Source organism: Anolis carolinensis, chromosome 3 (genome assembly GCF_035594765.1).
Source record: "Anolis carolinensis isolate JA03-04 chromosome 3, rAnoCar3.1.pri, whole genome shotgun sequence".
Classification (NCBI taxonomy): Eukaryota; Metazoa; Chordata; class Lepidosauria; order Squamata; family Dactyloidae; genus Anolis; species Anolis carolinensis.
In genome coordinates, this window is record NC_085843.1 from 238,526,879 (window position 1) to 238,554,862 (window position 27,984).

The 27,984-nt window shown below is 40.0% G+C and overlaps 1 protein-coding gene across 3 annotated transcripts in view; it reads left to right on the plus strand.

Annotated features, from left to right (window-relative positions):
* stag1 (STAG1 cohesin complex component) overlaps positions 1–27,984 on the plus strand; it is a 135,298-nt gene that overhangs the window by 79,875 nt on the left and 27,439 nt on the right. For all 3 annotated transcript variants that reach the window (XM_008106421.3, XM_062976459.1, XM_062976460.1), the window contains 7 exons: positions 13,416–13,580; positions 15,180–15,276; positions 20,648–20,724; positions 21,936–22,140; positions 23,896–24,047; positions 26,666–26,739; positions 27,382–27,505. In XM_008106421.3, the coding sequence (XP_008104628.2) occupies positions 13,416–13,580; positions 15,180–15,276; positions 20,648–20,724; positions 21,936–22,140; positions 23,896–24,047; positions 26,666–26,739; positions 27,382–27,505 (894 nt within the window). The remainder of the gene's footprint in view (positions 1–13,415; positions 13,581–15,179; positions 15,277–20,647; positions 20,725–21,935; positions 22,141–23,895; positions 24,048–26,665; positions 26,740–27,381; positions 27,506–27,984) is intronic.

Sequence of the window (27,984 nt, forward strand, 5' to 3'; positions counted from 1 at the left end):
GAGGTCCAAGCTATCAAGATTAAACACAAGTTGCACAGAAAAACCCCACACAGTTCCTCCCGCCGTCTATGCCCAGTGTCCTTGGTAACTTACGTATCCAGCAACGAATCACACCCGTCTTCAGGAAGTTCCCCAACAAGAGCCCAAGCGTTCGTCCAGATTACCTTGCCCAACGCAATTAGCCATTGATCCTAAACCCCATTTTATCCCAGTTCATAACTCCTCATCGCTGTCAGCTGCTATCCTAATTCCAGGTGCCTCATCATCATCATCCTCATCAGAGCTAAAACACCTTTGACTACGCCCCACAGAATCCCCAGCTGCGGATCCCGCTCCATCCCTCCAGCCCGTCCATGGGTCTGATCCTGCAACCCGGCAATCGCCTCCCATGCTATCAGTGCCGGTGACACCCAAATCCTCCCTCACACGAGTCCACTCCATGTCATCCTCCTCTGAGCTAACCATCTCTTCCTCCATTCCCTCGGTAAAACCCTCAAATGAGTCTTCATCTGTTGGTTCTGCAAATAAGTCCCGGAGCCGTTTCCTTTCACGCTCCTCAAAAGAGTCTGACTCTCGAGGAGTCTTACGACCTCGTCTCCCAGTACCGGAGCCAGAAGGCTCAACCATAACACTATATGGGAACATTTAAAATGTATGAATGTGAGAATTAAAACAGTTTATATTAAACAGTTTATAAAGTTAAAACATTATATACTAAAAAAAAGCATTTGTTCCATATATACAAACCTTAAAAACAGTGCCACACAGCGTTAAAAGGCTAATACTAGTTTATAAAAGAATTAGAAAGCACATAAATAGTTTGGCCTGCTAATGGAAGGAGAGCAAGGATAGAACCATCCTAGTCTCTTTGGGGAGAGTTCCAAAATATACTGTCAGCCATTAAGTTGCCCTTCTTCTGCAGTTTCCATCACCTGCCATCTCTATGCATCCCTCAACCCACATTTATACAGTTCCCAGTACCATTCATGTATTTTATTGTTCCAAAGTAAAATTCAATCTAACTATTTTAATAGCTTTTAAAGTATTTTTTATTCTCTAGTTTTTCTGACCTTATTTCAAAAATTTTAATATTGCTGCGAGTAAGGGCCAAACACCCAGACAGGGTCTGTGGGTTTAGATCTAGCATAAACAGTAGAAATCTATCTTCTGTATTGGGTTCTCTGGATCCACAGGCTCTGGATTTGTGAATTTAACCCAGACATGAGCAAACTAAGGCCCGGGGGCTGTTTACCACAGGCCTCCTCAATTTCCCTGTCCTCTCAGCATAAGGATGCAATAGCCTGTCTCCTTATGCAGTAGTAGCTGAGAGACATCTGAGGCGCACTCAGCCATCACATGTCTCACTCTCCATAAGGACGGTGCAAGTGTCCCCGTCCTTATGCCAAGAGGATGGCCCAAGGGAAGGCACGTAGTGGCCAAGAGCGTTCCCTCTGGAAGGCTCTCAGCCATCGCCTGTCTTGTCCTTCCAGCATAATGCTGAAAGGACTTCCCAAAGATTGAGTGAGGAGGATTGGGAAGGAGGATTGGGGTAGTCGCCACATGTCTCATTTTGCTCTGGCATAAGTATGGGGCAAGCAGCTCTGTCCTAATGCCAGGAAGACGAATTGAGTGTGACCCGGGGCCTCTCCTGCCCCTCCTGGCCCTGCCCTTTCCCAAGTCCCCCCCCTCCCAGGCCTGTCCCACCCAGCATATGCCCAGCCGCCCTACCTTTCAGACCAGCTCTACTGGCCCAGCCCACAATGTGGCCCCAAGGCAAAAAGGTTTGCCCATGCCTGATTTAACCAATTCGCAAATTCAATCGACTATGCATTGGCATGCCCCATATTATCATCTTTGTCATTGTTATTTCTTAGCCGATTCTCCACAAGGTGGGGTACAACATAGTTAAAACATAAAACTATTAAAAGACATAGACATAACACTAAAATAAAACACATTACAATAATTCATACCAATAAAATATCAATTAAAAATCCATAGTTTGTCATTTTATAAAAATGATGATGATGATGATGATAATACTTTTTTTGTAACCCGTCCTAGCTCCCCGACTCAAGACGGTTTCCAACGGAAAAATGGTAAACATTCAATTCGAAAGACGAACAACAACCAATAAACAACCAAACTAAAACCATTAAACAAATAAAGGGCTGCCATTTGAATATGCCATTGTATATCGTGGGACTTGAGCATCCATGGATTTTGGTATCCATGAGGGGTCTGGAACCAAACCTCAGTAGATATCTTTCAAGATATCAGTGAAATCTCAACATATTTGAATGTGATTTTCCTGCTTCTTGGCAGGGGTTGGACTTGATGGCCCACAAGGTCTCTTCCAACTCTATGATTCTAAAAAAAACAACACTGACCTACAACTGGGTTATGAAGTAGAGTTTCCATTTCATATTGGCTGTCATTTTATGAAAGGAGTTCTTCCCAATTCTGTTTTGATATGCTTTACTTCTGTTGTTTAGTGAACAGCTGGGAGTGACAGAATATAAAGCTTCATTCTGGGTGTGTGTGTGTGTGTGTGTCTTTGTGAATCATGGATGCCAGAAGCAGGGGCCAGGCATTTGATATATAGTTTAGAGGTCTCAGCAGCTGTCCTTTAGGAGAATTCATAGATTAATGAGGAGTGCATTTGTACATCAGGAAGCCAATAGTGCTTTTGGCTATAGTAATAATTAAGTAACATGAACCTGGAACATTTTGTTAATGAATATGGCATGAGAGTTGACAAGGGAAGTAATCCATAACAGTGTGTTGTCAAAGGCTTTCATGGCCGGGTTCACAGGGTTGTTGTATGTCTTTCGGGCTGTGTGGCCATGTTCCAGAAGTATTCTCTCCTGACGTTTCGCCCACATCTATGGCAGGCATCCTCAGAGGTTGTGAGGTATGGAATACCTCACAACCATACCTCACAGTTGTGCAGTTGTTATGAGATAGAATCATTTAATTGGAGTGCACATCGAGTCAGAATAATCTAACACAGCATTGAAAGCTGCTGTGAAATAATAGGCTTTATATGCTGAAAGTTTCCTTTTCAGTCACTAATAGAAAATGCAGCATCTTTGTAAGTTATCTTGAAATAAGCATATCTACAGTGCAAACGTTCCTTTCTCAGAGTTACTGAAAAGGAAAAAATAATATATTTGGTTGTTTAATCTGAATCATTAACAAATTTGATATCAACTTTTTTGCATCAAATCTTATCTGAAGTGATAATAATCAGAAACTTCTTGAGAAATGTGGAATGGGCCACAGCATAAAATGCCAGATATGCTTTATTGAATTCAGCAGCTTTTAATATGGCTGCTGAAAGTGAAATATCAAGTCACAGAGCAAAGTATAAGACTTTGGGAAATGCTTTGAAAGAATGGCAATAAGGGAACTCTAGTAGATGGAATGAGTCATGAGTACAAAGAAATGAGGGGTAGAGAGATATTTGGAAATATTAAGAAATTCTAGGAGGGCTTAAGGGGTTATTGTTAGCTGTTAGTAGGACTAGCTGAAAACCAGTGTGTGTGTCACATAAAGTTAGAAATTGACAAGCAATTTAAACCTGCTCTTACATGAATTCTCTAAATGTACCATTAAAATCATTTTGTGATCGATTACAAGAAAGAAAATATATGTGTGGAACATAGTTTTAAAACTTACCTTGTTTTGTTATACCAAAATACAGAATGAATTGCACTCCGTTCAGACCACATGGATATGTTTGTAGTCATAAGTGCTATCAGATATGTAGACTAAACACTCTACTGCCACCACTCTGTGAGAGGCTTTCATCAGATAAATGATATTCAAGGAGAATATCCTTTTCTGGGTTTGACATGAGGGAGTTGGATAAAGTATAAAGGCATAAAAAAGAGAGTGAAAATATGTCAAAATTGATACTCCAACTGAAAATTTAAAATATATTATTCTTTTTATTTAAAAGGTAACGTATTTTGATCTTGGAATCTAAACTGTTCCAAAAGCATAAGGGATGATAGGCATAGTGAAATGTTTGATAATAAAAGGCTAGTGATGGACTCATATACTTATATTAAAATTCTATGCTAATTTTTTGTATAGCTGCAAATGTAGAAATAATTCCTGGTGTTAAAATAATATGATAAATTTTAGTTTTGGAGTAAGGACTAGTAACCTACATTCATGTTCAGACCAGGGCCCCCTCCTCCAGTCTTACGACTTTTATTGTGAATTAGGATAATCCTTCAACTGTGTGTGCATGGGTGCATGCACATATTCACATGCACACAGAATATTGCTCAATAATTAAATTGAGTAGTGGTTCCAATCGTTTTTCACTTGTATACCCCTTAAGAGCCAATTCCCTTAAATTATACTCTTTAATATTATTAAAATGTTTATAATTCATATAATTACTATTTCAAATGTGTATGTTGTAACTATTAATAAATAACTCAAAATGGGGTTAAATATTCATCACAGATTACATAAAAACTGTATTACATTAATACATTATGTTTGCTACTTCCGCTTTTTAATAATGGAAAAGCTGTAATATATTTTGGAATAATATTTATAAAACACACTAGAAATATTGTATACAAAACAAATGTTTAGCATGATCCTTGAGCTTATTTTGAGTCACATGCTTTTATAAAATCAGATTCAGCTGATGCAAAAGTACAATCTTCAATGTGGAACTACAATCAACTTACTACAACATTTACGTTTTTAATTTTTAAGAAGAGAAAGACCTCTCTACCAAATCCATATTTGTTAATGACAACAGAAACTTTAGTACCTTGTCAGAAAGTTGTTTGTATTCTTTGCTGATGTCTGCCCAAAAGGTATTAAGGGTTCTTTCCTTGATTAAACTTTTAAAGTACAGTCATCTCTCTAAGATTAGGGGCACAGGACTCCTTCAAAAGTGGAAAAACCATGAATAAAAAACAAATTTTCATCTGAGAGTATAATTGTATGGTTAACATCTGGCAGAAGATGACCATAGAATTGTACCAGAAGAGAAATCTAAATTTTGCTCACAGCAAAATTTGCCATAATATGCTGGAGGACCTAAAGATTCCTAGAGAAAACGTATTACTAAAATCCTTGATAATCAAACTTTTCGGCTATTGAAAATTTGATCAACCCCTATTTCTTTCTGATTGCTAATCTGTCAACTCAGAAGTATTTTTCAAAAGGATTTGAATTCTGTTGTTCTCTTTTCCAGGTTTTGGGAAGTGCTTCTTGAAAGATATTTTCATTATTTTTCTCTCTTCTTTTCTGAGAGAACTGTAGTTTGTTCTCAGATACAAAATTATGTAAAGTTTCAAATACCTTAGGTTGGGCCTTTTCAAAGCATGGCCTAATTTTTTAATCATAGATTCAGTTTTCTCTAAAACTTTGAAGATGGTTATTAAACTGCAGTAGACTCTCAGTTAACTGGAAGTTCAGGCAACTGGTAAAAAATTGAAGAAATAATATTTTAATTTTTAAAAGCTGTTTTTATAATATAGCAAAACAGTAAAACTATTACATTAAATTATTTTTATTTGTCTTAATATGCTTTTAATTACTGTGTTTTAATATTAATATCAAGTCAATGCAGAATTTATAGTATGGTATTCTATGGATATAGTATTAGTTAGTGCTATTTTCTGTCTCAATTGACCTGCACAATCCTGTGGGTGCGGGTTCTGCCTCAGTCAGCCCCGACTCCTCCAGCTCAGGCCCGGTAAGAATTCTTTCCAGTACCGGAGGCAACACCAGAAAAGGGTTGCCAGGCTTCTTGCCTGGCCAGAGCAGCCCAAGCCTGGGCATCAAAGCAGGTCCTGATGACTGCATTGCTCTCTAGGGCCTCGGAGGTACCAGTTGTGCCTACAAGGAGGCCAGCCTTACTACGTCGCAAGATGTAGTGTCATCTGAAGTCACTTATCGTGCTACTGAATTTCAAGCCTTACATGATGTGACCAGAAAGATGTTGTTGGAGGCCAAGGCCTCTCAAAAGAAACAGGCGGATAGGTTACGACAGACTGGGGAAGATTTAAATGAGGGAAATTTTGTTTGGTTGTCTTCTAAAAACTTACGTCCATCTGGCAGTAAGTTCACAGCTCGTTTCCTAGGGCCATATCCAATTATAAAGAAGATCTCGCCTGTGGCATTCCGTTTGCACTTGCCTCCGTCTCTCAAAGTGCATCCTGTGTTTCATCGATCTCTGTTGAATCTGGCAACATCAAAAAACCGTCCTGCTGTAGTTACTGAACTATCCCAATCTGTGGCTTTGCTGGTGGGGGGTTTTGCGGGGGGGGGGGGGAGATAGTGTTGTAGTAGAGCCTGTAAATAATGTTGCAAGCAGTAGTATGAGTACCAGAAGGGGGGAAAGGGCTACTCGCGAGCAGGAGTCAGATGAAGAACAGCAAAGGAAAAGGATCCAGGATATGACACCTACTGATAAAGACACATTCGAAGGGTTTTCTAGTGGTGGGGAGTGAATGAGGGAGGAAGGATATGTGGTGGATGGGAATAGAGACACAAAGAGGGTTACTTGAGAGCAGGAGTCAGATGAAGAACGGGAGGGGAAGAAGATCCAGGATATACTTACTGCTCCCACAGATGATGATACGTTTATGGATTTCTCTGGGAATGATGGGTCTGGGAGTGATGAGGATGGGGAGGACACAGTGGATTGGACTAAGGTACAAGAGGTAAGGGATGTATGTGCAGAGCCAACCTCTAGTGACACGTTTGTGGGATTTTCGGGACATGAGGATTGGCAAACGGGAGATACATCTGAATCATGGGGAAGTCTAAGTCTTGACAAGAGATGAAGGAACTGGAGGGATGGAAACAGGGATTCAAGTGTGAAGACAAGGACAGCTGTAAGAGATGATGATGGGGTGGAGGCCAGCTCATCATCGGATGATTATGTGTAAGATAAAAGTAGGCTCTGAAATGAGGAACTTTTGCAGAAGGCAAAGTGTCGGTTACGTTATTGTATCGTGTGTATTTGTCGCTGTTCTCGTGTTGGGTTTTAGGGTCCAGGTTCTGCAGCCTGGAGTTCATGTCACCTGTGGATCTTTGACTTGAACTGATTTCTCGTGAGTGTGGCTTTCTCCCTTCCTGGATTGCGGACTGACTTGATGACCACTCTGTTTGACAGACTTGGAAACGACGTTTCTTTGAGCTTCTTCGGCGACGACTCTTGGACTTCAGCTGGCTTTGGCAACTCCTCCTTGCAGTTAACTCTTTGGGTGCAGCACTGTTTGTTGGAACTCTTTGTGTACAGTGCTGCTTGTTTGCTGGTTACTTTGACTGCTTTTTAATCCAGTTTTTCCTCCTGTTTAACCCGGATTATTTTCCGTTTGCTTTTTGGAGCCCAGCTTGGGTAAATTCTTTGAGTTTTGGCCAGAGACACTGAAGCTAAGTGTCTCTGAGCTTCTATTTGTTTTTGTAATAAACCTTTGTTGGACTAAATAGTGTGCGTGGCTCTTTAAGGCGTCTGTGTCACAACACTATGACTGGCTAAAACACCACCCTGACCCTAACTTGGTAGTGGTGAAGGCCTTGTAATCTTTAGGCGAACAAACCTGGATGTCAACTGGCGGGGAAGGAAAGAGGGTTGACTGTCAGTCGTAAACTATTCTGGAGCTTCCATGCTCACAAGAATTTCAAACTGATTTTTTCATGGGCACATACCAGCAACTGCTCTGAGAAATATTGTAACCCTTCCACGTCAAACTCTTGGAGGAGGACCAAGCAGTACTTGCTACACTCCAGCAAGAAGCCACATCCCTAGCACATCACCAGATCCAGATGACGAAACACAGCAATGACACTACAGGCAAGATGATCGCTCACACTATTGCAGTGTGTTCACACTAGGCTTGAGCGATCCATGAAAAAATTGATTCTAAACTCGTTTCAAAAGCAGGAGGCGCCAGCGTTTCGTTTCTGATGTCATTTCCGAATTTTGCCCCCCAAAAAATTCGAAATTAACGAAAATTCGTTATTTTCTAAATTAATTCGTTAATGGCGGACGCGCATGCGCAATTCCCAAAAACAGCACAGAGGGAGAGGACTTTACAGGACTCTCCCACCCTCATTTTTTGAGTGATCTTCTTCAAACTTGGTACAGTGGTAGAACACATTTAACACTGATAGCTCACCAAAATTTGGAACGTTTCCCTTATCCTCTGATTTTTGGCGAATTTTCATAGCTTTTATAATAAACCATTTTTTAATAATTGCAGAAATCTGTTCCTGGTTTGAAAGTCTTATTTCTTGTTAAATTGGGTTGTCTTTACTGTGAAAGTCATTGTTCTACTTCAGAAACTTTGTTTTTGTGGCTGAAACTTTGTTAAATTGGTGTGTGTGTGATATATACTGTGTATATATATATAGTCCCTGCATATGTGTGTGTATATATAGGTAAAGGTAAAGGTATCCCTTGACGTTAAGTTTAGTCATGTCTGACTCTGGGGGTTGGTGCTCATCTCCATTTCTAAGCCCAAGAGCCAGTGTTGTCCACAGACACCTCCAAGGTCATGTGGCCGGCATGACTACATGGAGTGCCATTACCTTCCCGCCAGAGCGGTACCTATTGATCTACTCACATTGGCATGTTTTCAAGCTGCTAGGTTGGCAGAAGCTGGAGCTAACAGCGGGCACTCACTCTGCTCCTGGGATTTGAACCTGGGACCTTTCAGTCTGCAAGTTCAGCAGCTCAGTGCTTTAACACACTTCGCCATCGGGGCTCATGTATATATAATATACATACACATACACACAATGTGGAGAATATGTGGAAAGGTAGATAGATAAGTTGGGAGCCACAGCGAAGGCACCTTCCTGGGAGCAAGGTCTAATAATAATAATAATAATAATAATAATAATAATAATAATAATAATAATAATAAAAAATCCCTTACAATATCCAAGATGGCTCACTGCTACAGAATCTTGGGAGGTTTAGTTTGGTATGGTACCATTATTGGCAGAGAAAGCTAAGCTGTAGGAGTTGAAATCCAATCATTTATCCTCCCTATAGAATCAATTTTATATGCATTTTTAGCTACAGAAAAGCTAAAATCAGGACAGTAAAAGAACAACACCCAGAAAATGGGAATTCCAGACAGGAAACAATCAGGGCCAGCTAATACCTCCCAACAAAGGATTCCCCCAGGTAGGAAGCAGCCAGGCTTTGAAGCTGCAAGGCTATTCAATGCTAATCAAGGTGACCAATTGCAACATTCACACTTGCCTCCCACAGACAAGAGTTCTTTCTCCCACCCTGGACCTTCCACAGATATATAAACCCCACTTGCCTAGCTTCGCACAGACGTCAAAACCTCTGAGTATGTCTGCCACAGATGTGGGTGAAACGTCAGGAGAGAATGCTTCTGGCACATGGCCATAGAGCCCGGAATACATACCACAACAGTGTGATCCCGGCCATGAAAGCTTTCGACAACACAACCACAGTATCCATTCAAGTTCATGTAGCGTCGTATGGAGACCTGTATTGGGGGGAGGGAGGGTGCGAATCTGGGCCCCTGGGAGTCGTAGTCCTCCCTCCCTCCCTCCCTGGGAGCAGCCGAGGACGGGCCTGGCCCACACCCCCTCGCATCCTGGGCCTCTTCCTCCTCACCGCCGGGCCCCGCGCCAGCCTCCATCTCTGTGTGTCTCTGTCTCTCTCGGTCTCTCCATTCCCGGCTCCATCCGCCGCCTTCTCGCCTCACAGAGAGACACCAGGCCTGAGCTGAGGCGAGGCGGCGGCAGCCATTTCCCCCCTCCGTCTTCCTCCTCCTCGGCCTCCTTCCCCCTCGCCCCCTCCCATTGGCTGAGCCCGTGACGCCCCTTTTGCTGAGGGGCAAAAGGAAAGGGCCTGAATGGTGGGAGTTTGGGTGATTTGCAAAAGCTTTTTTTTCCTAACGAAAAAAACGACGACATAACAAAAAACGGCCTCTCGCGATTCGAAACCGCGATATCCAGACGTGTGGACAATCAAGGCCGTATATTGCTTCAAAACTAACGAAAGTAACGAATTAATAACGGGTAACGGGGAAATCGAATTATTTGAGCAAGCCTAGTTCACACGCATGGTCCTGGTCTTTTGCTTTTCGACGACCTTCCAACAAGTTATCGAAGACTTACCCCTTGATGCCATAGGTCTCTTCAATGCCGGTACTGATGACAAAGTCAAACCAAGACCTCAAGTTATTTGCAGCAAATGGCAGTATGCAATCGCAGCCTCAACACCACCAAAGAACCTGATGGCACCAGCCCTGTTACAGATGTTTTAACCAGCCTTGGTACTGGCAACAGCAGAAGACGCCCCTGGCCCTGGCGGTACAACCTCCATGCCAGCCCCATCACAACCAGAGGCAATGAATCTGGCCAACAACCAGTCCAAATGCCGCATTTGATAGTGCCAATTCCTCATTGCCTACCACTGCCATCAAAACACCCGACCTGCTACCCATCCACAATCCACCGAGCATCTCATGTCCGACAGCTCCCATCAATCTCGAGATGCATCTATTTGCCGACCGCCTCGCACACTACACTGATGCCTGAGTGAACATCACCTCAGATGCATGGGTTTTGGATATTGTCCAAAGAGGCTACGCCTTAGAATTCAAAGAATTTCGCCCAACAGAAAACGTCCACAACACTCAGACTTCTCAGGCCATAATTGATGAGATGCACTTTCTTTTGTGCAAGGGAACCATCCAACCAGTTTCTTCAGAGGAAGATGCAAGAGCCTTCTCCAAATATTTTACCACCCCCCAAAAAGATGGAGGCTTTTGTCCAATCCTGGACCTACGAGATCTAAACACCTTTTTGGTCCCAAACAGGTTCTGAATGGTGACAGTATCAACCATCCTGCCCCTGCTAGAAGAGGGAGATTTGTTCACCACCATTGATTTCTGTGATGCATACCTCCACATCAGTGTGCGCCCAGCACATCGGAGGTTCCTGTCCTTCAATATCATCCGGCAAACTTACTACATGGCATCAATGGTAGCATCACACTGTTTGACTCCGTCTGTGACCCCTACAGAGATGGTTCATTGATCACTTCAACCCAATCTGGCACCACAACTCTCACTTCCTGATGATCCTGAGACTGGTACTCCGAACCCTGGCTTGATGGACCCATGTCAACAATGTATGCCGAGGGATCCTATTTCACAGTCCACAGCCAGCGGACACAACAACTACAGACTCCTCTAGCTTTCATTTTGAGGCTCTCTCCATCTATGACCTGTGGCTGTTATCTTTCAAGCTTCCTTTGTGGCCATCACATTAACGTGCCATGTTTTTGTGTTCTAAGGCTTTTCATAAGGACAAAATTATACTACAACCAGAATATCTAAGATGATTTCACAGATCCATCTAAAGCAGATATGGGTAAACCCAGGCCCGGGCCCTGGATGTGGACTTTTGGGCTCTTTTCTCAGGCCCTCCTATCTTTCACCTTCCTATAAGCATGAGGACATGGCTGTCCCAACACATCTTCTTGCTGAGAGGGGACCAGGAAAGACACATAAAGTCGAGGCACCAGCCAGAGACAGAGGCTCTTCCTGGCCTGAACCTTGGCCTCCACTTCCACGTGATTAAGCTGCTCCTCATTGGTGCACGTGGAGCCAATGTGTTCTCCTTCTTCCAGGACTACGCCCCTAGTAAAGAGGAGAGTGGCTCCTCTTCCACCTCCTCTTCCTTCTTCTCTGCCACCTCCACCTTCCTCAAGGGCAAGTTCCCTCTTGAAAAGAAGAACAACAGGAGGGAAGGGAAGGAGAGCCCTAGGCACCTGCATGCCCATGTGGTGGCAGTGGAGGAGGAGAAAGAGGAGGATCAGCTGCCCTCCTTGTCACTGAGGGCAGAGGCCCAGAAGAAGGGGAGTGTGCTGGTGAGGAGCAACTGATTCCAGTGGCAGTGGAGGCCAAGGTGCAGGCCAGGAAGAGGCTCTGCCTGGGACTGGGGCTGCAGCCATGTGTGACTTCCCTAATCTCCTCCATGTTTCTTCTTATGCAAAGCCTTAAAACACAAAAACATGGCAAGTCAATATGATGGTCACAGAGAAGGCCTGGAGCTGGTGCTGATGAGCATAACTTCCTGGGTTCGGCCATGAACCAGGCACACTGCCGTGTGTAACACCCCCCCTCCCGACACCAATCCCCTGGCCCCCAAGCTAAAAAGGTTGCCCATGCCTGATCTTAAGCTTTGCAGACTCCAAGCCTGTCAGTCATTCTTCCAATTCCCATGGGCAAATCTAGAAATACTAAGGAATAATCTCTTTATTCATAAATATTATGGGTTTTATGTCACATGAACCAAGCACATCAGAAAAACTAGGTATTTTCTGTCTTATGATGGCACTAAGAAAGAGATGCCAGTGCCTTTCTAAGATTGATTTTACACATATTCTTTTTTGTCATTTGAATTGATAAGGTTCTTTTTCCATCAGTTTCTTGGGGCTCATTTTATGAAAGAACAGCTACAACAACTGTTTTCATTGCAGGAGTATTAATGCCTGACTTATGCCATGCTGCCCTCCACTTTTATATCACTTTTATATGTTTGGGTGACCATTTGTGGCTGGGTATTACTGTCTTCCAGATGTAGACGTAGACAGGGATGGCAGACTCATTTTTAGTGATATTACTTAATCCCACCCCCCATCAGCTTTAGTCATGATGTCTAATGATGAAGAATACAGGAGTTGTAGTCCAGCACCTGGAGGGGTACATAAAATGACATGGCAGTCTAAATTCGACCCATAGGCCTGAGTTTTACACTTGTGTGGTGGCCGAATTTTAAAGCTTTCGCTGGTGTTTCCTTTGGTCATTCTTTCTTTCGTCATTGCTGGCATGACATATCCCACCTCTAATCCATCTGCTGGATAGTTTTCCATTTGTGTAAATCACAGAAACCACAAGGAAAGACAACAGATTGCTTACTTGTAACCTTGATAGTTGGAATGGTCATCTGTGAACATGTGCAAACCACCTACATCCACTCTACTCATGTCTTGCCAGATGTTCCTTTTCTGTTAGAACTCAGCAGAATAATTTGATTCATGGGAATGTGTGCAGTAGAAGGGGCAAGCAAGGTTGTTGCCGAAAAGCTATTCTATTCTAGAAGGTTATGAATAGGGCTCAGTGAAGACACAAATCCCCATTTCTATGAATTAATATATACCAGAACCACATTTATATATAAACGAGTCCGTATTTTACATTTTGCTACTTTAAGATGAGTTTTAGTAATGTGCTGGCTCTTTTGCTTACTTACTCTTTGGCATGTATGATTCTTCGTAGGTCTTTATTCAGTAATTAAAGAAGTATAAGCACAAAAATAATGAATGTGATATAAAAGCATCAAAGTTTTCCACCCACTCTTCTGTTTCTCAGTCTGCCAATAAGAAGCCTCGAAAGACTCCAGCAGAAAAATTTCGTTCTGAAACTGGAAATAGAGGGACAGGCCGAGGAAGAGCTAATGGCCACCCACAGCAGAATGGAGAAGGGGACCCTGTAACTTTGTTTGAAGTGGTGAAAATGGGCAAGAGTGCTATGCAGGTAAATTTATGGATGATTGTTGTATGTTTCATTAAGTTAACTGAATGTTAACATTCTAGCTCTTTAATGTGAAATTACATAAAAGGAATATCTCTTTGAGCATTTAATAGACTGCTTAAGTCTCAAATGAGATGTAAAATGCAGGATACAGGATTACATTTGTGAGGTGAGAAACAGTACTGTGATATGTAGTAATAAGTCTTTCTAGGAAAGTAATCTGATAGCTAGGCCTAATGTGTGGCTTAAAAGAGGTGATCAGAAAGCCGTCTTTCTCCTTTTATTAACTACTATTTTATGTCTCCTTTGTGCTCAACATAAGTTTTAAAAAGTTTTAATAATCTAAGGTTTAAATTGCTTTATTTGAGGTTAAACATAGTGTTGATAATATTGTTGCTTCAAAAAACATGGCATGACAAACTGAAGTTAACTAAAGTTTCACCTTTGGTATTCATGCAAGATACTTCACTTTGGCAGAAAAAAATGGAAATCAAAGATACAGAATGGGGGACGCCTGGCTTGACAGCAGTGTGTGCGAAAATGACCTTGGAGTCCTCGTGGACAACAAGTTAAACATGAGCCAACAATATGATGCAGCTGCTGAAAAAGCCAACGGGATTCTGGCCTGCATAAATAGGGGTATAGCGTCTAGATCCAGGGAAGTCATGCTCCCCCTCTATTCTGCCTTGGTCAGACCACATCTGGAATACTGTGTCCAATTTTGGGCACCGCAGTTGAAGGAAGATGCTGACAAACTGGAAAGTGTCCAGAGGAGGGCAACTAAAATGATCAAAGGTCTGGAGAACAAGCCCTATGAGGAGAGGCTTAAAGAACTGGGCATGTTTAGCCTGCAGAAGAGAAGGCTGAGAGGAGACATGATAGCCATGTACAAATACGTGAAGGGAAGTCATAAGGAGGAGGGAGCAAGCTTGTTTTCTGCTGCCCTGCAGACTAGGACACGGAACAATGGCTTCAAACTACAGGAAAGGAGATTCCACCTGAACATCAGGAAGAACTTCCTCACTGTGAGAGCTGTTCGACAGTGGAACTCTCTCCCCCGGGCTGTGGTGGAGGCTCCTTCTTTGGAGGCTTTTAAGCAGAGGCTGGATGGCCATCTGTCGGGGGTGCTTTGAATGCGATTTCCTGCTTCTTAGCGGGGGGTTGGACTGGATGGCCCATGAGGTCTCTTCCAACTCTACTATTCTATGATTCTATGATTCATACATACATAAATGTTAATTTTATTATTGAGGTTTATCTGGAATAGCATTTCAACAATTGACTGGCCAACGTAGTATTTTTGCACTATTATGTGTGTGCCAGTCATTTTTTTGTTTCAAAAACAAAAAGGAATTCCCTCTCATCTCCTCCTCTCTTGTATGGGGAGGCTAGTCTGCTTTTCTTATGTAAGTTATTATACACCATCATTTAGCATTATATGCATATGAGGCTATATGGAGAATAAGAAGTACTGTTTATAAAGCATTATAATTATAAACAGTGTTCTAAATTTATCTGCCATTCTAGAAAGTGATATTACTTCCCAACATTTTATAAACATTCTGAAATACGTATTTTAATATATTTCTCTTTAATTTACAGTGTGTGGTAGATGACTGGATTGAATCGTATAAACAAGACAGGGACATAGCACTTCTGGATTTAATCAATTTCTTCATCCAGTGTTCAGGATGCCGAGGTACAGATGAATAAGAGTGTTATATAACTTCTTTCCATCCAGTGTTTTTTATAGGGGAGAATGTACAATATTAAATTGTATATTTTATATTCACGCATTTCCTTAAAAGTTTTTCAAAGAAAATTAAAGTAACTAGTCGAGAAACAAGATTTGAAAGATTTAATTTGTAGGTTTGTTATGCAGAACAGGTTTCTTAGTTAATATAAGGACTTTTCTGGAAATTAGTGTTGTTTTTCTTTACATGTAGTTAGGAAACTTTCATCATAAATATAAATTGTGTCGCCGGTATAGTCATGGTACTTTCTGGTGTAGTAAAGGAGAACCTCTGGCCCTTTTGAGAAGGAAGTTTGATTCAGATGGAGGGGAAAAATTGCTTGGAGATATCCTGTGGTTGACTGCTCATGGTGGACTTGCCTGTGGTGGAACAATTTTCCATTATTCATGGTTTGCAGGCCTTATGTACAGAATTTTTGAAGAAGCGCCTGCAGAAAGTACAAATCGATATTACAGGGAAAGTTGGAGCTATGCCATATAATAGATTCAGATAATAGAGGATAAAGATTATGGATTATAAGAATGTATATCACCACTTAAGGCTAAAGTCATACAGAAATGAAAACATTGCTTTATTTAGGGAGATTAGGGTTGTTGTAAAACTACTTAGTGGCCAATTTGTCTTTACATACAGTCTCAAAGAGCTTGGAAAGCTAGCAAATTGTGATGGAAATGTAGCCCTTGGGTAGGGTGCTACTATCTGAATTAAAGGGTTTAGGTGATTTGGAATGTTGCTAATTTAATGTCAGAGGACTGGGTACAACAGTGAAAAGAAGATGAAGTGCAGACTAGGGTTGTGCATTTGTATAAAATAGCTTACTGTTTCTGTTTGTTCCATTTGTATGGCCCCATTTCTGTTTCCGTCCGCCACTGACAGAAATGAGCACCTATATGAATGGGCTTTTCCATCCAAGGTTAAAAACAAAAACAAAAATTCAGTCCTTGGTGGCCAAGCACCAGGCCCTGCGAGCCGGGCCTACCGTCGAGCGCTTGACGGTAGGCCCGGCAGCCAGGGCCTGCAATTGAACACTTGACACTCGTAGCCCCTGGCTGCCGGGTCAATGGTTGAGCACTTGACGGTAGGTCCAGCAGCCAAGGCCTACAAGCCATCGAGCACTTGATGCTCATAGACATTGAGCGCTCAATGCTCGTAGGGCCTACAAGCATCAAACGTCTGGCGCTTAGCTGAAGGCCCTACAAGCCAGGGCCTACAGCCAAGCGACGAAAATCAGCAGAGGGGAATGGCTACCATTCCCCTCTGCCATTCGCTTCACTGTTTCATTTGTTCCCGTGGGGTTGTACCATTCCATGCAGTCCGAATGGACAAAATGGTACAAAACCATGAATGAAACAGATGAAACAGGATTCAAGCCCAACCCTACTTCAGACTTTATTAGTAGTAACATGACTGATATAATTTTCATTTAAGAAGCTCATTGTGAATTTAAAAACAGAGCTCTTTTGAAACACAGATATATTAGGCAACAATTCTTAGCTCCTGGGACCTCAAAATCCAAAGAAGTGTGCGATTCTCATTCCACCATTGGTGCCAATAGTAACAAAACATTTTTTATCAGGCTTAAGTAATAGAATTGTTTTCATTAGAAGAATGTTAAAGAAGACAATATATATGTTTGCATTTATTTGTTCTCCCAATAAAAACTAGCATGCATTTATAGATATAACATTAAGTATGCTGCAGCAATTCCAGAAATGGATAGTAATAATTTGTGGTTAAGATTTAAAGCTTGATAAGTAATGCTTTAGAAATAAAGGGCAGATCTACCCTGGTCTACTATACTGGGCCGCTCCAGCGTGATGTACACTAGATCAGCCTCACAGAGCCATAGCCAGAAAAAAAAATGGAAGGGGGGGGTTTAGAAACCTTTTTTTAGCGAATCATGAAGAGTAGTTCCATAACTCAAAATAATTTAGAAATCAGGCTCCATCAATAAACTTCAGTGAACACTCAAGACAGATAAACTTCATAGGACACTCATGGGGATTTGGTTAACCAGTTAAAATTCATGAGTAAACATGGGGTTAGAGTGAGAACAATTGCAACTGGTTCCATTCAAGAATCTACCCAACTTTTTCTTTCTTTCTTTCATCCTTTCTTTCTTTCTTTCTTTACATTTGCCTTTCAAGAAACTGCCCAACTGTTCAAGTGGGCTCAAAGTTTGGGGATATTTCAGATTCTGGGTCATAATTTGCATTATCCCCTTACTGTGGTTAATGCGAAGCAGGATCAAACTAAGGTAGCCTTGCCTCATGTTACCCAGGATCAGCTCTGTGTGGCATTTGACTACGGAACTGATCCAAGTCCATTTAACTTAAGTGGTCAGTGTAGACATTCCCAAAAAAATAACTGCCACCTCTTCAGGACTTTCTCATAGTTCAAACTGATGGACTCCTGGAGACTCACCAGTCCAAGGACAAGAGGATATGCATATTATTTAGCCAGACATCAATTGTGTGTATAAATTCATTTATTTCATTAGTTTTGGCTTCTGTAGTAGAAAAAACCATTATATATACCCCAAAACAATTTCAGATCACTCATTAAACTTTCTGTAACATAAATTGCAAAACTAAAAACAAACAAACTATGCCTGAAGGTTAAATCAGTTCCTCTTGCAAAATGCTCTTCAAATAGATAAAATCAAGAAAGAAATCACACAATATTTGCAGATCATTGCTAGATGGGGTAAGAGTAGTAATAAGAAAAGCATGCATATGTGAACTTTCACTTTTGAAAAAGGCAATAAAATTAAAGAAGAAACTTTATTTGTCAAATTTTATTTGTCAGCAATTAGAAAATTTGCATAAAACATGAACCGAAAGTAAGGTTCTGGAAATAAATGATACCTCAAATGCTTTAATAATAATAATAATAATAATAATAATAATAATAATAATAATAATAATAATAATAATAATAATCAACTTTATTTATACCCCGCCACCATCTCCCCAACGGGGACTCGGGGCGGTTTACATGGGGCCATGCCCAGAACAATACAGTATAACATAATATAAATAGAACAACAAATCATAACACATTGAACAATACAATAAATGATAATATACACTATATTACACAAATATGTACCTTTAATGTACCTCAAACAAAAATATTATGAATTTGTAAATAAAAATTCATAAATGCTTGCACATGCTCTTAGGAGCTTGAGAACCCCAATGTCATGGGCTTGGAAAACTGGAGTGACTTGTAAATATTGATTCATGTCTTGAAGCTATAATGGAAGTGACCCTCAAAGAATATGTGTTACAGTAGAGTCTCACTTATCCAACCTTCACTTATCCAACATTCTGTATTCAACGCAGTCTGCTTCCCACCCGGATTCACAGCTGTCTCTCTAGGCAGCAACACACAGCGGGCCAACATGCCCAGCAACAACACAATTGCAGCCACGCTCCCAAACAAGTGGCAGACTTGTTGTAAAACATGATGTTTTGGTGTTCTGTGTTTTAACTTGTGTTGTTGGGCTTGTATCTATGTGAACCTCGGGGAGATGGAGGCTGGATACAAAAATAAAATAATAAAATAATAATAATATTTTGGTGCTGAATTTATAAAATCATATCATAATTTGACGTTTAATAAGCTTTCCCTTAATCACTCCTTATTATCCAACATTTTCGCTTATCCAACATTCTGGCGGCCTTTTTATGTTGGATAAGTGAAACTCTTTTGTATATTCATTTCAATAAAACTGCCTCTAGTTCTGTTCCTCATATTTATCCGCCTTAGTTCCACCAGATGTAGTAAGGTAACTAGAATTTCTTGATGTGTATGAATAGCTATTTTGGCTCTAAGCCACCTGTCTTGCTGTGGATAAAAGTAAAATACTGGGCAGATTGCCAGGCTATAAATAGCAATCACCTAGTCAGAGGGGAATATAGCAGTGCAGTGGAGGATTAGACAGATTTAAGGTGCCAAGAAATGTGCCTGATTGAAGGCTAATTAAATGAGCAAGTTATGAAAAGGTGGGTACCAGACTTTTTTAGTGTGTGGGTTGTTTCTGATGTTCATTATGACAATTTATGGCCCTGAAGTGTAAAAGAAAGATATGTAGAAAATCAGACATTCCCACAACTTTCTGGTGGCCAAAGCTTTCTAAGCATGCAGAGGTGTAAAAGTCTGTCAAAAAACTTGCAGCGCAATATACATATTAGTTGTTTTGCTTTCATACGATAAAGCAGAATTCTCAGGACCATTCATCAACTTTATTGCTGCTAATTAAATCTGTACTACCGGTATATTGAAGTTAATCCAGTCAGTGCTCTCTATATATGTCCATGTAAACACACTGGGACAGATTGAGATTGTTTACAAGATTAAAATATAAAGTACAATGCAGACCTCAATGCCTGAGTTGTGAAATTGATCTTTACATTCTTCCTTGTGTGTTTACAGTGTGGGATGTAACTTGACTTAATAGAAGTATTTTTTATGTTTTATGTTTTTTTTTTTAGAGCAACAAAGGGAGAAGCAAATGTGTATTAAGTTATTGGATACTGTGGTGCTTATCTTTTGATATATGAAAAGTTATGGCTCCTCCTTCCAGACTCCTCTTAGGAAACATAAGTAAATCGTTTTGCATGAACACCTCTTAGAAATTTTTACTGGAACAACATTACTTGGATATGTATTCCTATACAAAAGTATGTTTATGCATGTAGTTTCAAAGGCCTTGATACTGAATTGCTTGCATCATAGGGTCATCCATTAGCTGAGATACATTTTCTTTAGTTCTCAGCTTCTGGTTATATGGTCAGGAAGAATATCTCTCTTATTGTACTTTGCATTGTTCTTTGTTTTCTTTTTGGTATTTCAAAATGATGCTAAAGGAAAGTGAGGAGATTTCAGATATGGATTCTGCATGGAAATAATAAATGATGATATTCATAAAACAATACTCCCTTATTGGTGGTGCAGAACATTTCCTTTTCTTCTGTTGCAACACAGGTTACTTTACCTTTAAAGAGGAGACAGAAACAAAACAAACCTTTCTAGAGAGTTGCATAGAATACAGATTTGATCTGTCTTGCCACAGTTCATTAAAACAGTTTCCAGAGATACACAGGAATGTCCACTTTGTAAAAATCTCCAACCATCTATTCTAGAGTATTAACAATATATAGAATGCTGAATGTAACTTGAGGAAAATAATCAGATATGCTTTTCATTTGCTATCATATCCTTTAATATGTGTTCCAGAATTTTCAAGGTGTGTTAAAACATTTTCAAATACAGTAAAACACTCAGTTATGCTTACTTATTTAATTACAGGCACTGTACGCATTGAAATGTTTAGGAACATGCAAAATGCAGAAATCATCAGGAAAATGACTGAAGAATTTGATGAGGTATGATGTTAAAGATTCAGTACTGTTTTCAGCTTTGGGGGAAATTGTTAAGAAGATCCTCCAGAAGTCTTCATTCTAAGGTTGAATGGTCTAGTGACCTAAGAAGTTACACTGGTTGGCTAAATAATTTACAGTTGTAGGAAAGAAAGGGATCTTGAAGATGTGAGAATCAGGTAGCCTAATGCAGAATTACTACGCAAGTAGTAAGATCTGGGTCCCAGTTCTTTCAGTGGCAGATATTTAACATGTATACAATCCTCCGATGAAGTTCTGCCTTAGTAGTAGAAAGAAATTTAAAGGTGGAGAAGAGATTCTCAAGCCTTATTTTTGGATGCAGGGAGAATTTTTTGCAGTTAAAGAACACATCAAGAATTCTGCAGTTAATTATTTGTTAGATAAACAGTGATTTGCATCCTAATGCTTGCAACATTTTTTATTTGATTAGTCTGACATTTGTTGATCATTCAGCAAACCAGTTCATTGTAGAAATTATTTGAAACTTTTAATTCTCTTTAAAATGTAGTGTGTAAAGTGTGAATATATTGAATTATTATCACTGCTTGATTTTTCTCAGATACACTTTTGTTGAATTGGTGCAAATTCTTCTTCTTTGTTCCTCTTCCCATCTATCTAAATTCAATTACCATAACTAGAAGTAAAAGCAGGGGAATCTCTGCCATACTAAATAGTTACCTTACTGTTGTAATAACAGTAGTAGTAGTAGTAGTAGTAATAATAATAATAATAATATTGTAATATATAATAAAAAGATATGTTTTAAGTAGTTTTTTTAAAGGAGAGGAGGGAAGGGGCCGTTTTTAATTCATTAGGGAGGGAGTTCCAGAGACGGAGGGTGATCACGGAGAAGGCCGCTGACCGCAGCACCTGGGCTGGTTTATATACGGAGATGCAGTTTATCAGATAGTCTGGGCCCAAACCGTTAGAACATAAGCCAATAATACCAAATGCTAGAGAGCCTAAATACTGAATCCGAAACTTCATTTAGAGCTATCCATTAGTGTTGCTTAAACAGACAATAAGCATAAATTGGCAGTGTGGGAATTGTAGAATTCCAAACTCCGAGGAGGACAAATCTTCGACATCAGTTCTTTCCTTGCTATAGCAGTTTAAAGCATAGAAGCACCTAACTAAAATATGGCTAAAAGCCAAACATGCATTAAATGTAGTATGTGTATTTTGTCTTCCCTCAGGACAGTGGTGATTACCCACTTACCATGCCTGGGCCTCAATGGAAAAAGTTCCGGTCGAATTTTTGTGAATTTATAGGCGTTTTAATACGACAGTGTCAATATAGCATCATTTATGATGAGTATATGATGGACACAGTGATCTCACTCCTGACTGGCTTGTCTGATTCACAGGTCCGAGCTTTCAGGCATACCAGTACACTCGCTGGTAGGTTCATTTTCTAAAGTACTGGAGGTTTTCAATGAGATTCAGACTGAGTTTTTAAATACCTGTTGAACATAAACTTCAGACCCACACACCTATTCCGTCTCTTTCTATATGCTCTTAGTGGACAGAATTAGAAATTCTCATATTACGTTAAAAGCAGACTATAGTTTGATTTTGTCCTGGAATGGCAAGCAGATGTGCTCAAACCATGATTTGATTCTCCTTTTATGTCCTAATTTGTGGCAAATTTTAGTTGCAGCCAATCAGCTTGCTACATTTGTATATAACAACCAACTATATTATGCTGCTATATAGACATAAAAGTTTTGAATGGTTCCTCCCCCATGAGGGGAGGGAAGGAAGGAGCATACAAATCCACACTGCGTATTAGTTTGCTTTCAAAATGCTAGTGAAAGACGTGATGCATACATCAGGTCATGGTGGCTCCATTGCTTTTTTGATAATATATTGAAAGTATTTTTATTTATATCCCGCCTTTCTTTAAACACAAGATTAAAACTGTACTCAAGTTAAACTGAATTCGGAAAAAGCTAAATATTTCATTACTTGTTTTTATTTTTTAGCTTAGGTACTTGTCAATGGCCGGTTTTGGTATTGTGTAAGGATAAATATTAGAAGTAGTCATTGGTATTTTTATTTTATTTTATGAATGGTTCTATTTGAAAATGCATAAGGATGTGGTTAAACTACAGCTCACTCATCATCTGTCATTGCCCTAAACTGTGTCAGCAGTAAAAGTAGGTCCTGATGGGTGTGAAGTTTTCACATATGGGTGAACCTCAACTCCCATCATCCATTCTCATTGGCCCCCAAATCTCACCAGTACTTTAAGTTGATCATGGTGGGTATGTGTGCTACGTTTGGTCCAGATCCATACTTGCTGGGATTCACAGTGCACTTTGGATGTGGATGAACTGCAACTCCCATCATCCCCAATCAGTCCCCTCCAAAATCCCACCAACAGTTAAAGTTGGTCATGGTGGGCATGTGTGCCATGTTTGGTCCAGCTCCCTCATTGGTGGGGTTCACAGTGCTCTTTGTATATGGGTGAACTATAATTTCCACAATTCCAGGTCTGTCCCTCCCCCCCCCTCAAAAAAACAAAAAAAACAAAACAAAAACCTCCATCAGCAATTAAAGTTGGTCATGGTGAGAATGTGGTATTTGCATACTGGTGAACTCCCATCTTCCTTTGTCATCCCCCCCCCCAAAAAAACCCCCACCAATACTTAAAGTTGGTCATTTTGTATATTTCTGCCAAGTTTTGTCCAGCTCTTTCATAGGTGGGATTCACAGTGCACTTTGCATGTGTGTGGGTGAACTGCAATGCCCATCATCCCCCATCAGTCCCCTCCAAAACCCTGCCAGCAGTTAAAGTTGGTCATGATGGGTATGTGTGTCGAGTTTAGTCCAGATCCATCATTGGAGTTCACAGTGCTTTTTGCACTTGAATTAACTATAGCTCCCATTTTCCACTGTCACTGCCTCCCAAAACCCACCTGTCAAAGTTGGTAATGAGAGGTCTGTGTGTCAAATTTGGTTCAGATCTGTTGTTGACAAGACTCACAGGGTTCTCTGGATGAGAGAGCCATCTAGGAAATTGCATGCAAACCGATACATACAAACACATTTTTACTTTTATTATATTTTGGCATGGAAAACAAATACCAACTTGAATTTCACTTGAATTCAAGTATTAAAATTCCTCAACCGTTAATTGTGTATTTTCCTCAGCTATGAAGCTTATGACTGCTCTTGTGAATGTTGCCTTAAACCTGAGTATTCATCAGGATAATACACAGAGGCAGTATGAAGCTGAGAGAAATAAGATGATTGGTAAAAGAGCCAATGAACGGTTGGAGCTCCTCCTCCAGAAAAGGAAAGAGGTAAATCTAAGAGATGTAGAATTTCTTGTACTGTTATTGTTTACTTCCTGAAAGTAAAGTAGAGTCTCACTTATCCAACACTCGCTTATCCAATGTTCTGGATTATCCAACGCATTTTTGTAGTCAATGTTTTCAATATATCATGATATTTTGGTTTTAAATTCGTAAATACAGTAATTACTACATAGCATTGCTGCGTATTGAACTACTTTTTCTGCCAGATTTGTTGTATAACATGATGTTTTGTTGCTTAATTTGTAAAATCATAACCTAATTTGATGTTTAATAGGCTTCTCCTTAATCTCTTATTATTATCCAGCATATTCGCTTATCCAACGTTCTGTCGGCCCGTTTATGTTGGATAAGTGAGACTCTACTGTAGTTGAAAAAAGTATTTATTATACTGTATAAAGTTCTTCTCTGAGAAGTAGGATCTTGTAGGCATCCTCTCAGGGCTCCTTTATTATTTACCGTATATATTTGTGTATAAGCCAACCCGAATATAAGCCGAGGTACTTAATTTTACGACAAAATCTGGGAAAAATTATTGACTCGAGTATAAGCCGAGGGTAGGAAATGCAGCAGCTACTAGTGATAACAAAACTAACCATATCACAATTGAGCATAAGATATATATTATTTATTTATTTATAGTATTTATATAATATAGAGGCAAATGGGAAGTAATGGGGAAAAGGAGCAATTCTGAAAAATGATGTCTAAAGCATCATCTGAAGTTATCAAACAAAAATTAACATGTTTAAAATCTTTCTCTTATTGCATAATATTAGCAGGTTCTGTCCTATGGAATCTGAGGATTTAAAGTTTGTGGGTATATTCTGTACTTGAAAGCTGTAGCCTGTAACCAAACTATAGATATTGAGATTCTGCTGGATGGAACCATGTCAGATATATAGATGGGACATAACAGCCTGCTAGTAATTGTGAGATTTGAAGTTCAAAGCCCCTGGAGGGCTCAAGTTTACCCATGCCTGCTCTTTCCTGAAGGGAGTTGTGGGAGTTGGAATGCAAAACACAAAGAGGGCCCAAGTTTGCCCAGACCTGCTCTTTCCTGGGTGTAGTTGTGTGAATTGAAGTCCAAGAACCTTGGAGGGCCCAAGTTTGCCCAGGCCTGCACTATGGCGCTGGTGTAAATAATCCATGGAATTGGCAAAGACGCACACGTCAGCAGTATCCTCCTCTTCTTTTTGCCACGCGCCTCCCTCTTCCAGCCAGAGGGAACCAAAGGAGTAGCGCTGTTGCCTTCACAAACCCTGCCTGCCACTCTCCAATAATGGGAAGGCTGCGGGTGCGCATGCAGCAGCGGCGCTAGCTTTCTGGTATTGCCGCATTCGCGGCTCTCACCTCCCTCTTCTCTTTGCGCGAGAAGGGCGAGGCGAGTGCGCCAACTGCACTGGCTTCCTGTTCTCGCCATGCGCGTGCCTCTCGCCTTCTCGCACAAAGAGAAATTTGGGTGCTCTAGGGTTCTTGGACTTTAACTCACACAACTACATCCAGGTTAGAGCATGTATGGGCAAACTTGAGCACTCCAGAGGTTTGGAACTACAACTCTCACAACTCTCACTCGAGTATAAGCCGAGGGGGATTTTTTTCAGCCTGAAAAGGGGCCTGAAAAATTCGGCTTATATTTGAGTATATACGGTATATTATTTTGAAATAGACTGCCCCTTCTCAAACAATTCTGGAGCATTTAACAAGAACCAGTGTGAAAATCTATAGTTTAAGAATGCTATCTTTGCACAATAAAGTGGACATTTGGAAATGTTCATTTCAGAAAAGGAGAATGGTTATTTATTTCAAGCGATTGCAAAGAGACACAAAGCTTAATATTTCTGAAGATTCTGGTTTATTGCAAAGTTCATTCCAATATCGTTCACCAACTGTCTGAGCCAAATTGAGTCAGGACTATCAGATGTTGATTTATTTCCACCGATTCGTGGGCAGAGATCCATACAAACAAGATGATATTATAATAGGTTCTGACAGTCCTCATCTCTAGTGTCATGCAGACATCTAGGGTCTGTGAAGATTTGGCTTCAAAAGGAGTGCAACCCCATCCAGAATTGTTAACACTTAACTCTGGTGCAAAAAAAATGCATTGTAGTTAGTTTTGGAGAGGGTATCTGAGAGCAAGAACCTCAGTAACTAGGATAATCATCATCATCATCTTCTTCTTCTTCTTTATATTCTTCTCTATCTCCCCAAAGGGGCTTAGAGCGAATTACAGAATACATACAAGACAAACATTCAATGCAATCACAATTAATAACAAAGACAGACATGACATAGACAGAGGCTCATCTACATAGCATACCGATCAGCTAGGAAATTATTATAAAGACTGACCAGGATCAAAAATTCCCACGAGTTTTGGAATGCCTCTGGATACATAACGCTTTTGGAGTAGACTCTTTCAATAGAGCCATGCCCGCAGATGGCTAAGTGTGCCCTCAGCCTAGCAATGCAAGAAGAGAAGAGTTTAATATCAAAATATATCATATTGTTTTTCTGGACTATTGGTAATTTTTAACTTAGCAGACTTGGACAAAAATGCAGATATATAAATATTTGAATTTTAAAAATAATTTGTGTTTTAGCTGCAAGAAAATCAGGATGAAATTGAAAATATGATGAATTCAATTTTCAAGGGTATTTTCGTTCATCGATATCGGTAAGTGAGCAGAAAGGGCATTATTTTCTAAGTAACAAAGTGGCTAACAGATTTTCTGATGGCTCTAAAGTTATGAATACCTAGAAAAAACATTTAGAAAATCCATATACTGCAGAAATCTTAAACTTTTTGAAGCTCATTAATGTATAGATATCCAGATTTTACTAAAGAAACCATGATAAGCTTGAATTGCTTTTTATTAAAAAAAAAAACCCAACTATTTTTATTTTACCGGTATATATGCCTGAGTTTGTATGTAAAACCAATTAATGGACAAGATTAAGAGAATAGACCTTTGATCAAATAAGCTTATAAAGTGGGGGATGAGGAGATAATAGTGGAAGAGAAATGAAAGCAGAAAAAAAAGATATTGTTTTCAATTATACAGGTGGGATATGTGGTCTAAAGAATTATGCAAAAGGATTTATGGAAAGATTGGTTTTAGAAAGCAGGAGCAGTGCTCTTTTGGGGTTCTATACATAGATGTAGCAAGAGAGAAAGAATTGTTTATTTTGAAGGAGAAGAATAGTTGAATGTTCAGATGGTTAAAAACAGAAATATAGCATTTTACAGAATATTAGAGAACCGCCTTTACACTCACATAAAATAAAGTGGGCAAACTATTTCTCCCTGTTTTCACAGTGATGCTATTGCTGAAATTAGAGCTGTTTGTATTGAAGAAATTGGAGTATGGATGAAAATGTACAGTGATGCCTTCCTGAATGATAGTTACTTAAAATATGTTGGTTGGACACTTCATGACAGAGTAAGTGTTACATGCTGTAGTCTAAGTATCTTGATGAAACATAATCTTATGTTTTGTTCTCTTTTGATTTAAAAAGAAAACGTTGTTTCCTCAGATATTTTCAAACTATGTTGGTTTTGACCATTCAGTTTAATTACATTGGTTCTGTTTGGTTCATTTATAGAAACCATTATTCATATGCTCTGTCTCTTCACTTTTCTTACCCCAAATCATTTAGCAATTTCTTTAATACCCCTTAAGTGTTGTGACTCAGCTTGAATCTAGGATTGACTCTGATGAGGAAAGAGGGATTCAGGTTCAGAATCTCCCCAAAAGGCCTGTAGCTTTGGAAGATGAGGAACAGAAAGTGCAGGTTCAGTTTCCCACAGGGAGGGTTGGAGCTGATGACCCTGAAACTACTGAAGCCAGCCATGTGCACACTGACATGGGAACGGAGGAAGGGGGGATAGAAGGTTCCCAGCTTAATAATGAGTCTCAGC